This window comes from Pteropus medius, unplaced genomic scaffold (genome assembly GCF_902729225.1).
Source record: "Pteropus medius unplaced genomic scaffold, Ma_sr-lr_union100, whole genome shotgun sequence".
In the NCBI taxonomy this organism is placed as follows: domain Eukaryota; kingdom Metazoa; phylum Chordata; class Mammalia; order Chiroptera; family Pteropodidae; genus Pteropus; species Pteropus medius.
The window spans coordinates 25,905,356-25,916,809 of NW_024351073.1; the positions used below are offsets into that span (position 1 = coordinate 25,905,356).

Consider the following 11,454-nt stretch of genomic DNA (forward strand, 5'->3'; position numbering starts at 1 on the left):
CACCGCCTGCCTCTCCAGAGCTGCTCCCTGCACGAGCCCAGCAGCGGCCTCTTCGACGTCTTCCTGCGCCTGGTGCACAAGCACGTCATCAGGATCGGGGGCAAGTGAGTCGGGCGGGCTGCTGCCTCCTTCGCAGACGGGGCTCACGTCGCGTGAGCTTGGCTGCGTGGCTGGTGGCCGGGCGCTAGTTCACGTGCCCTGGGCGGGGGCGGTGCGTGTGGTCTGCACACGTGTCTGCCACGTGAATGTGGGCCCCTCCCGCTCGCCACGTCTCCCCCAGGTCCTACGTCCAGTGCCAGGGCATCCCCCAGGGCTCGGTCCTGTCCACCCTGCTGTGCAGCCTGTGCTACGGAGACATGGAGAGCAGGGTGCTCCCCGGGATCCAGCGGGACGGGTAGGAACTGCCACCGGAGCCCTCGCTGCTCTCGCCGCCCTCCGCCCCTTGGCTGTGGGAGGCCCGCGGGCGGTGGCGGGCAGGCCCCAAGTGTGGACGGCGTAGCTCTGCCCTGCCTGCCAGGCCCCATCCCCGCCAGTGCCGGGTGCTGCAGACACAAGGTGGTCGCAGACCCTTTGCGGAGGCTGCGCTGTCCTCGTCCGCGTGGAGTGGGACACCGAACGCCCTGTGTCTCCCCACAGGGTGCTTCTCCGCCTGGTGGACGACTTCTTGCTGGTCACTCCTCACCTGACACACGCGAAGGCCTTCCTCAGGTGAGGGCCACGCACACGTGCCTCTGGGCACTGCTGTGGCCACACACATAGTCACTCACTCATGTGATAAGCAGCTGTCACCTGCCGCCGTACACCCCGCGGCTCTGTTGGGCGCGCAGCACAGCCCTGCTGTCCTGAGGAGCCAGGTGCAAAGCTGCTGCCTCCTGTCCCCGGCGGGCAACTGGGCCCGCAGCCGTCAGCGTGCTGTCAGGACGCAGGTGTCCCCGGCGCCGGAGGTTACGTGCATGGACACATCAGCCGGGTGGTGACAGCTCGCTGGGGGCTGCGCACGCCAAGAGGGACGTGGGCCTGCGGCGGCCTCTGCGGAGTCGCCTTGTGGCCGTCTCTGGGGGAAGGCAGGGAACGGGGCTTGCTGGCCCGGGGCGTGCTGGGCCTGGGGCCCACACGGGTCCACGCAATCTTGGTCGTGAAGTTCGCGCTGTCTCAGCCGGAGCGGGCGGACGGGGAGCGCGGACCCCAGCAGCCTGCGGCTCCGCCTGTCCTGGGGGAGGTGGCGCCAGGCCAGACCCTCGCTCGTGCCGCAGCCCGGGGCAGTTCGCTTTGCAAGACTCGTCTGGACAGTGTTCCCAGACCCCACTTCTGCCCCTAGGGGATCCTTGGGGCCCAGGACACGCTGGGCCTCGTCCCTGCACACAGCAGCCTCTGCAGCCGCCGTGCACACGTAAATTCATCACAGCTCAAAAGACAGAGCCAGGTCCTCAGTCACCTGCTGTGGTCAGACATCAGTAGCCGCATGGGGCCAGAAGGGACAGCACAGGCAGGGAGGTGGCCCATTGTGGACCATCTGGGGGTCGCTGTGAGGACGTTGGGCCAGGACGTTGACCCTGTTCTCTTGTGGACAAGGTCAGCGGGTGTCCCCCCGGCCTCCTGATTCAGCCCCATCCCCTGCTGCTGGCCTCTGCCCTTCCCTGGCGGCCACCCTGTTGCTCCTCACTGGCAAGCCGCCAGAGCCTTTGGGGACAAGCGCCGGGAGGCCAGCAGGGCGGATCTGGGCTCCCTCGGTGCCTCCCGGGGTCTCAGGCAGCATCCAGACCCCGGGCGGCACCTCTGCCCTCCTGGAGGCTGACGCGGGCCCCTGCCGTAGGACCCTGGTCCGCGGCGTGCCCGAGTACGGCTGCCTGGCGAACCTGCCCAAGACGGTGGTGAACTTCCCCGTGGGCGACGGCCCGGGCGTGGCGGCCCCTCTGCAGCTGCCCGCCCACTGCCTGTTCCCTTGGTGCGGCCTGCTGCTGGACACCCGCACCCTGGAGGTGGCCTGCGACTACTCCAGGTCAGTGCGCTGGCCAGACGCGGCTGTCTGGTCCCCTTCTGCTCCCGCTGCAGGTGGCTGCGGTCTGAAGGGCCAGGGGCGGGGTGCCATGCCCCCGCCTGCGGGGGGCGGTGTCTGGGGTGTTTTGCTAAATGGAAGCCGTGGCAGGCTTGGGCCTTAGCGCCTGAGATTTCGGGTCCTGCTGCCAGGCGTCCTCACGGGACGGGGGCACACGGTGGCTGTCCCCACCGTGCTGGTGTCACAAGCTCACAGTCACCTTGGATCTGTCGGGGAGCCCTGCGGTGGCGCGCGGGGCCTGCTCTGTACACGACGCCGTGGGTCCCTTCTCGGTCCGGCTGCCGTAGAAACTGGCACCGAGGGGATGGTGAAACCACAGGCCCTTCTCTCCCGTCCTGGGGCGGGAGGGGCCGGCGTCCCTGAGGCCTCGCCCTGGCCTGTGCACGGCCGTCCCTCACGTGGCCGGCCCTCTGCCTTCGAGCCTCTCTGGTGTCTCTCCCTAGGACATCAGTCACGTCTGACGAAGACCACACCCTAGTCACCGCGCGTAACCTCGGTTCCCGTCTTAGCGGCCCTGACCCCAAACAGCCACACAGGGAGACGGCTTCAACATGTGAACTAGGGGGACACAGTTCAGCCCTAGCAGCTGTCTCCCTCAAACCTCAGAGCCCCCAGCCCCACACAGACATGGCCGTGCCAGGGGGATGCAGGCACGGGGCTGCTGCTCTGTGAATGAGGAGCACGGGTTCCTGAGGGTGCGAGGCCGGCGTCCCCTGTCCCTGTGGCCACCCAGGTCAGCAGTGGACCTGTGCTCATGGGCTCTGCGGGGATTCACTCAGAAAGGGGACAGGCAGCCACAGGCGCTTCCCGCTCCTCCAGAGGGGCCGAGCGTCCCCTGCCTGGCGTCCCCATGCTTGCGACTCCTGCCCCAGCCCCCAGCCCACTCTCTTTGCTCAGTGTCTCCTCCTGGGGACTCAGCCTGGACTTCCCGGGTCTCCCCCACCCCCCGGGCCCAGCTCTGCCCCAGCGGCCCCGAGGCACCCTTTCCCGTGGACTGTCCCTCGCCTGTGTCTGCCACCAAGCGCCACGTCAGGGCGACGGCTCATTCGTGCATTTCTTAGCAGGGGACAAACAGGGACAGTTTTCCTGGGAAGGGTAGATTTGTGTTAAAGTGCTTAAGTGTTAGTATTTCCCCGGTCACTTCACTTCCGGGTACCCGTTCTGAAGAAAAGTCAGAGACGTGATCAAAAATGCCGCGTGACCGTTTTCAATGCCGGGGTTGGTGCGACTTGCCACAGTGACGATGTGACCCAGGGAATGGCCGAGGGGACACTGCGTGACCACGAGGCAGCTCAATTCTGCCGTTAGGATTGTTTTCAAAGAGCCTTAGAGAAAACAGAAAAATTAGTTCACGACAAGCGTGTGAGGCTGGTGGACGGCGCCCGGGGCGGGCTGTGCACGTAGCGTAGCTTTGTCTCCGGGGACTTACGTGCAGGGGGACATGTGGCGGGCACGCCCAGGTGACAGCGGTGGTGAGCAGGCCCCTCTCCGCACTGTGCCCACGTCTCCCGTCTGCGGACTGCGTGGCCGGTCGGCTGGCCGTGCCGAGAGCACGTCGTGGGGCGTTCGTGTCCCCTGGGAAAGGCCGCAGCTGTGTGGACGGGGACACGCACGAGGTGTGACCAGTCACATTGACAGCAGGGCTGCAGGCCGTGTGACGGCGTGAGGTGGACACGTGCGTGTCACGGGACCCCTGTGTGTTGCAGTTACGCCCAGACCTCGATCAGAGCCAGCCTCACCTTCAGCCAGGGCTTCAAGGCCGGGAGGAGCATGCGTCGCAAGCTCTTCGGCGTCTTGGTGCTGAAGTGTCACAGTCTGTTTCTGGATCTGCAGGTGAGCACGTGGCCAGCGGGCAGCCCGCAGGCACCGGACTCGGGCCCGCTGCTCCTAGGCCACCTGTGGGGCTGCGTGGTTTATAGGTCTGGTTGTGTAGTGCGTGTGTGAGCATGCGGACATGTGGGTGTGTACATATGTGTGTGAGCGTGCACATGTAGGCATGCACATATGGATGTGTGGACATGTTCGGTGTGTATATGTGGATGTGCACGTGTGCACGCAGGTGGGCAGGCTTAGCGTGTGTGCATGTGGGCACATGTGTGTATGGGTGGGTGTGCATGCAGTGTATGTATGTGGGTGCGCACGTGTATAGGTGTACACGTGTGTGTGTTTGCGCGCCGCGTGTGAGTGTGCATGTGGGCATGTCTGTATGGATATATGGGTGTGCACGTGCGCACACAGGTGGGCATGCTTAGCATGTGCGTGCATGCGGGCACATGTGTGTGCAGGCATGTTCGGCATGTGCATGCGAATGCATATGTGGGGGCACGTGTGTGCATGTGTGTAGGTGTGCACACATGCATGTATGTGGGTTGCAGGTGAGTGTGTGCGCATGGGCATGTCTGGCGTATGCACGTGTGTATGGGTGTGTATCGAGGGCCCCTTGCCCTGCCCCCTGCAGGCCCCCCTCTTGCTTGGTCCCGGGGCCCCTGCTCGCAGGCTCTGGGGTCCGAGGCCTTGTTGGGGCCCTTGGACGTCCTCCTGGCCAGGCTGGTATACTTCCCTGCAGCACCCCAGCCGATCCTTGACTCCACCCCAGGGGGTGAGGGGCTGCCCTTGGGGATCCAGTGGGGTTTCGTGGGAGGGATGGTGGCTTCTCGTCAGGACGCGTCCCTCTCCCTCCACCTGAGCGGGTGAGAGAGCAGAAGGCAGACGTGAACCCACATGTGTGGCCGGTGTTCCCTTCCTTGTGGCTGCAGGTGAACAGCCTCCGGACGGTCTGCACAAACGTCTACAAGATATTCCTGCTGCAGGCCTACAGGTGGGCGCCCCGGCCACCTGGGGACAGCGTCCGCCCCGGTCCCAGGCCCGCGCGGCACACCCTCCCTGAGAGAAAGCGGCACTGGTGTATTTTCAGCGGGAGACGTTGCCTCCTCGTGCACGTTCACACTGGCCCTGCTTTGCTGGAGGCCCTGTTCCCGGTCACCAGGAAGGCCGCGTGGCCCACAGTGTCCCTATGTCCCATGCACCGACCTGTTTACCGCAGGAGGGGTTCATGGGAGAAGAGCTGAGGAGAGGGGCAGCCCGCACATGGGGCCCAGGGGGCAGGGGATCGAGGTGCGGCTGGCCGGCCACAGCCCCAAACCTGTGCCCCGCTCGGCCGGTGCTGAGGCCCCACTGTGCTTCTGAAACACCTGTCTGCAGGGGTTGTGGCCACCTGCGGGGGCTGGTGGGGGCTGCACAGTCGCACCGTCAAGCTGGGCTGGTCCCCAGGAAGACGGACGTTAACCTTGCCGGTTTGGCCTCGGGACGCAAGAAGGCAGGGCGGAGGCCTGAGTTGTGGGCGGGCGAGGGGGCCGTGGTGTCCCCTGGGTGACGGGAGCCTCTGGATCTGTTACTCAGGGCTGTCCCCTTGCGAGACGAGGTCGTGTGTCAGGAACTGGAGGGGCCCTCGGAGGACGTGCCTGTTAAACATCATGGGAGCCCCTGCCAGCCCCAGGTGGCCCTGAGCTGCGGCCACAGGGGCCCAGCGTGCGCTGCTCTGGCCCCGTGGTGTCTGGGCAGTGTGGGGCCCCCGTGCTCGGCGCCTCCCGCCTGGTGTGGCCTTTCTCCCTTCCCTGCACCTTCCTCTCCACTCTCCTGTCGCATGCAGGGGGCCGAGACACCTGGAGGCATGCTAGCATCAGACAGGGAAGTGCCCACAGGCCACTAGCAGCCAAGGATGAGGTGGCTGTGGCACTGCTCGCTTCTCGGGCCCTTGGGCTGAGGCCAGTCAGGCGAGGATCCGTGGCAGCGGGAGGCTGGCCCCTGAGGCTGTCACCTCGCCACTGAAGTCCTGCTCTGGTGTTCAGCCCGGCCTCACCTGTGTCCCCGCCATGGGCCCTCGCTCTGCGGGGTCCCGGCCCCGGACACCTGCCTGCTAGGAAGCATAGACCAGGCCATGGTGGGCGCCCTTGGGTGGCTCCACACCCAGGTCAGTCCCATGACCACGAGGGGGTAGAGTTGCCAGCTTCCCGTCCACCGGTCAGCGTCGGCTGCTTCCAGACCAGCTGGCTAGGCACGTGCGAGGCCTGAGGGCCCGGCAGGAAGGGACGTGGCCCTGGACCGGGATGGTCACAGCAGGGTGGCTGGGCATGGGGGCCTGGCAGACGGAGCAGGACACACACGGCTCAGCTCTTCTGAGCGGAGGCTCCGGGCCGGGGTCTGTGGCGACGCAGCGTCCACCGATGCAGGCCTCGCCCCCCTCTGCACCCAGCGGCGCCCTCAGGACAGGGTGCTCCAGCCACTGACCGTGCTGTCCTCCCAGGCTGGCGGTATGGCCCCGACCCTGGGCCCACGGCCGGGGAACATGCCTCCCACCTCAGCCAGGTGACCGTGAGCAACAAGTCAGGTTGCACGTTGCTTCAGGGAGGACCCAGACGCACAGGGGCCGGGCAAGGGGCCCATCGTGTGGTCGCATGCACACAGCTGCGTGCGCTGAGCGTGGGCACACCCGCACAAGGCGCCCCACCCTGATGCGCCCCACCCCACCCAGGTTCCACGCGTGCGTGCTCCAGCTGCCCTTCAACCGGCCAGTCCGGGGCAACCCCTCCTTCTTCCTCCACGTCATCCTGGACACCGCCTCCCGCTGCCACGGCCTCCTGAAAGCCAAGAACGCAGGTGCGCAGGTGTCGGGGCCCCCTGTGCTGCCGGTGAATGTGGGGTGCTCACCACACACGTCCAGCACGGAGCTGCCGCGTGCTCCAGACACCCGCGGCCGTGCTGTGGCAGAGGCCTCAACACCGCGGCTCTGCCGAGCGAACCGGCCGCCCGCTGGCCCGGCCCCCTCCCCGCTGGCCCTGCCCGCCCCGCTCGGTGGGCCGGCGTCCCGTGTGAGTGGGGTATGACGCGCATTTGGGGTTGGGCGGCGGGGCCTCCTCTGTGGTGCTCAGGGGCGCTTGCACAAACAGGCCAGTGGCCAGGAGGCGGCCGTCGAACCTCCGCTGTCTCGGGCTCAGCCCTTCCCTAGCGTCTCCACCCCACGCCACCCCCGCCCCCTGCGCTGGCCTCCGCTCCACGCACCTCGTCCTACGTGGCTCCGCTCAGTCTGTCCAGGCCGTGCTGTTTCCGTGGTTGAGGTCTCAGCGGGCTTGACCGCCGTGACTTCTGTTTTCTGGAAGCTTCTCTGGAGAAGCTGACGACAGTGTCCCCACTATCAGAGTTCCATAGAGCCGACGCTGGGGCAGCCCCCAGAGTGACGTCAGCTGTGTGGCCCCTGCCCCTCGAGCCCCCGCTCCTGCTGTTAGCCGGGCCGGGACCCCAGCCTCTCCTGGGCAGGAGGCGGAGACCTCAGCCACTCCATCCCTCAGGGATGTGTCTGGGAGCGAAGGGAGCTGCTGGCCTGTTTCCTTCTGAAGCCACGAGATGGCTGTGCCTACACGCCTTCCTGCTGAAGCTGTCTCGTCACCGTGTCACCTACAGGTGTCTTCTGGGGGCACTGCGGGCAGGTAAGCCGAGCAGGGTGCGTGGCCCCAAGGCACCCGTGTGCAGACGCAGGGGCTGGCCTCGGCCTCGAGCGAGCAAACGTTGGCCCCTCTGTGTCTCGGTCACAAATGGGCGAGTCCAGGAGCCCCTGATGATGGGGTGCAGGCAACCCCAGTGCGTTCCCCCAAGTCACTCCACTCGCCTCTGAGGCACACACCTCCCTTGGGACCACGTGCCCCCCACCCCCCCGCATCCCCTGCTCCCTGTCCCCTGGCCTGCATCCTCCAGCCCTGGCCACCACCCAATGCCACTGGAGTCCCCAGCTCCCCCATCTTGCCACCGTACTCTGATGTCCTTAGGGGGTCCCTGTCACCGCCCCCCGCCCCCCGGCCGTGCGGTGTGTGTCTCTTGCTAAGGGTCCCACACCGGCCACTTGGCTCTCACACGGCAACCCTCAGGACGTGGCCCGCCCTGCCTGGCCCTCAGTGGCCTTGAGGCGGCGTGAAGCGCGTCCTCGGGCATCTTCAGGAAGATGCACGCTGACCTCAGTCCCCTACAGCCCGAGCACGGCTTGGCCGACAGCTCCCGGCAGCGACACTGGCCACCCTGCAGGCAGCAGCTGACCCAGCCCTGACCACAGACTTCAAGACCATCCTGGACTGACAGCTGGCCCTCCCGCAACCCGGGGCCTGGGCCCGGCCCCACCCCAGCAGGGCCCCTCAGAGGGTCTGGCCCCTGTGCCAAGACCCCAGCACGTGTCGGCTCCAGGAGGGGTCAGCCCTCCTACCTGCTGGTGACAGGTGCGTCCTTTAGCCACCAGGAGGAGGCGGTGGAGAACCTGGCTGGGGCGCTGGCGTCTGGAAGGGGGTTGTCGGGGGCCTTTGTCACCCCTTGCTGCAGGGGCACCCCAGTCCAGAGCAGTGGCTCATGTGTGGTGGGTGTGGGCTCCTTCCTGCCGATATGTGCAGCACCCCAAGTCAGAGCTGTCCGCGCCCCGGGCAGCACCCAGCCCAGCTGCATCCGTGGTCTCCTCTCCAAGCCGCCCAGGAGCACAGGGCCCGGTCAGCTGTTTGAGGCCTTGGCCACTGTCACACCCCTGCTCCGACCCCGCCTGCCCCATGCCCTGCCCGGGCCTCCTGCAGCCAAGCGTCCAGCACACCCCAACCACCCTCCCCCCAATCCAGAGTGCAGAGAGAAGTCGAGCCTGTTCGTGGTTTCCTGGTTGTTAAATATTTCTCATTTGTATTAAAATACGCACTATTTGAGTGCAGTCGTCTGCGATCGTGGAAACGTGGGCACGGGGTCTGTGACGTGTGTGAGACGTGGCTGGCTGGAGTGTGGAGTCGGGGAGGGTCCCGGGCCGGGAAGAGGCGGGCAGGAGGCGGGTGGGTGTGAAGGGGTGAGGCAGCGGATTAAACCCTGGGCTCGGGGTCCCTGGGGTGCCGCCCCACTGCGCCCAGGTTTCCAGCTCAGTGGATCAGGGCGGCCTGGGCGTTTGCACATCTACCGAGTTCCTGATGCTGCAGGCGGGTGGGGACCTCACACAGCCACTGCTAGGGAGATGGGGAGGCCTGGGGTCCTGTGGGGGGCCCTTCTATGCAGTGGCCTGGGCACCAAGCAGACCACGCTGGCTTGGTCCGTGTTGGGGTCAGAAGTTCGGAGGCGGGGGCAAGGCCGAGGTCGCCAGGAAAGTGATTGGGGACTTGGTGACAGTGGGGTCTGGAGCCTTGGTGACGGCAGAGGGACTGTCTCAGTAGTCTTGCCAGAGGTCCCCTCCCCACCCCAATCGGATCCCGCCTTCTCCCCACCCCAATCGGATCCCGCCTTCCCAATCAGACCACCCAATCGGATCCCGCCTTCTGGGTCACCCCGGCCCCCGTGAGAAGCCCCCTGAGAGGAGGCCTTGTCCAGGGAGCTGCCGCTGTCCAGGCAACAGCCAGGCTTCTGCCTGCGCTGGACGACGCGCTTGAACGGACAGCGGGAGGGTCACGCAGGGGTCAGGACATGGCAGCACCAAGGGTTGTCTTCTGAAGGGGCAGTCCCCGCCGGGGGTGCCACTGCTCTTCCCTGTCCCCCGGGGCGGCATAAAGGCCAGTGAGTGGCGTGGTGACAGCAGAGAGCAGTTCCGAGCCTTGCGGATGTCCCTGATGGCACCACATAATGGGTGCCATCGCGTGTACCTTGGACTGAGTCGGTGCCAGCACAGTCTAAGTGGCCGGGCGTGCGTGTACCGTGGGGGGGGGCTTTATGGCCGCGCCTCGTTCATGGTGGCTGTGGAGAGCATCATGTGCTTGGCCACACTTTATGGCCGACCCAAGTCCACAGAGCGCATCGTAAATGCGCAGGAGAGGGGCGCCGTGGGCCTCACTGCCGCACGCGGGGAGCAGCGACCCTCCGCCCGGGGCGGGTCCAACGGGACCCGAGGGGGCCCTGCCACGGGCACCTGGCTGCCCCGGCCATCCCCAGCTTCTCCAGAGCGGACCACACCCAGGGGTGTCATCCCTGTCCCACACACCCCAGAACCTCATTCTCTAGGACAGGCGTCTGGGCCAGTTTTTCTCAGGATCACGGGTACTTTGCCCACGTGTTGAACCCTTGTGGGGGGCCCGCTCTCTAATTTTTGTCTTCTTAAAAGCCACCGTGCACACTGCCAAGTCTCAGGGTGAAACGTGAAAACGATGACGTTTTAAAAAGCAAAGAAGGAAACCTAGATGTCAGTCCTCCCTACATGTAAACCGCACACTCAGAAGGGAGCTTGTGCCTCCCACAGACGCGTGCGGGGTGAGTTAGGGCACAGGCAGGAGTGAAAAGGAAGTGGGGGTGAGCGCAGATGACGCCCCTGGGACCAGGGCTGAGTGGTCACCCCCCCACCCCTCCCTCGGCTGCACGTGCTGGGCGCCTCACAGAGAAAGGGGCCCCGGTCACTGCTGGGGTGCTGGGCAGGACTCGCCACCCCCGCGGGGCTGAGGACAGACCTCAGGCGCCCTTGAGCTCCGTCCACATAAGTGCCCAGCCGCTCCTGGGCGGCCAGTGATGCGAGTGCCCAGGCCTGGGCTGGCTGCAGGTGGGGATGGCTCCTGGCGGCACGCCTGGCCCGGCTGCTTACAACCCACCGTGACACGGGTCACCCCTCCAGGGACTTGTCAGCACTCTGGACAGCGCCGGCTCACCCTGTGCCCCGTGGAAAGGGGTGCGATGGGCCTTCACAGGGCTGTCCCAGCAGCAGGTAGCGAGGACACAGCGGCCTCCACATGGCAGGTCAGGAGCACGCCCGAGGGTCAGGGCCCGGCCTGAGACCTGGCCCCTGGCACAGGGCCGCAGGGCGGGCGAGGCGGGCGCCGTGCAGGCCGGGAGGGGCCCCGCTTCGGGGGCCGCAGACCGCGGGTCCTGGCTGCGGGCCGCCGGGAGGGACCGGGAGGGACAGCCGTCCTCTGGCGGCTCTGGGGCCTCGACGACAATCGCTTTTCGTTCCTTCTCGACACACCGTCGAGTCTTTGAGAAAGTTTTAAGAGAACAGAAGGCAGCGTGTTTGGCGTGGCCTCCGGAGCCTGCACTGGAGGAGGGGCCTGCTGCGTGCTGAGGTGAGAGCAGGTGGCCGCGAGCTTCTGGACACGGTGCTACGTCGGGCTGCTCGCCGGGGCTGACAGGCCCGCGCTCCGGCTGCCCGCACGTCCCCGTCACCACTCGGCCAGAGCAGACCCGCCCGCAACCCGCGGAAGGCGCCTCTGCCACCCCGGCCCCGCCCGCTCGTCGGCAGGTCCCCGCGCCTCTGAGGCGTGAGGCCCACCGCAAGGGCGTGGACATGGCCTTCTCGGGGCGGCCTGGGCAGTGGGACCCCTGCCGGAGCTCCTCCCACCTGCAGAACAGCAGGGACCCGGACGGACGCTGGGGCTGGGCTGTGCCCTGAGGGGCCGACGGCAGCACACACGGGTGTCGGG

General features: G+C 66.6%; 1 protein-coding gene across 1 annotated transcript in view; it reads left to right on the forward strand.

The window, feature by feature from the left end:
- TERT (telomerase reverse transcriptase) overlaps positions 1–8,781 on the forward strand; it is a 19,227-nt gene extending 10,446 nt beyond the window's left edge. Inside the window, exons 8-16 of the mRNA XM_039842550.1 lie at positions 19–104; positions 281–394; positions 637–708; positions 1,814–1,999; positions 3,763–3,889; positions 4,813–4,874; positions 6,588–6,712; positions 7,402–7,539; positions 8,076–8,781. Of these exons, the coding sequence (XP_039698484.1) occupies positions 19–104; positions 281–394; positions 637–708; positions 1,814–1,999; positions 3,763–3,889; positions 4,813–4,874; positions 6,588–6,712; positions 7,402–7,539; positions 8,076–8,179 (1,014 nt within the window). The 3' untranslated portion in view covers positions 8,180–8,781. The remainder of the gene's footprint in view (positions 1–18; positions 105–280; positions 395–636; positions 709–1,813; positions 2,000–3,762; positions 3,890–4,812; positions 4,875–6,587; positions 6,713–7,401; positions 7,540–8,075) is intronic.
- The last annotated feature ends 2,673 nt before the right edge of the window (positions 8,782–11,454 follow it).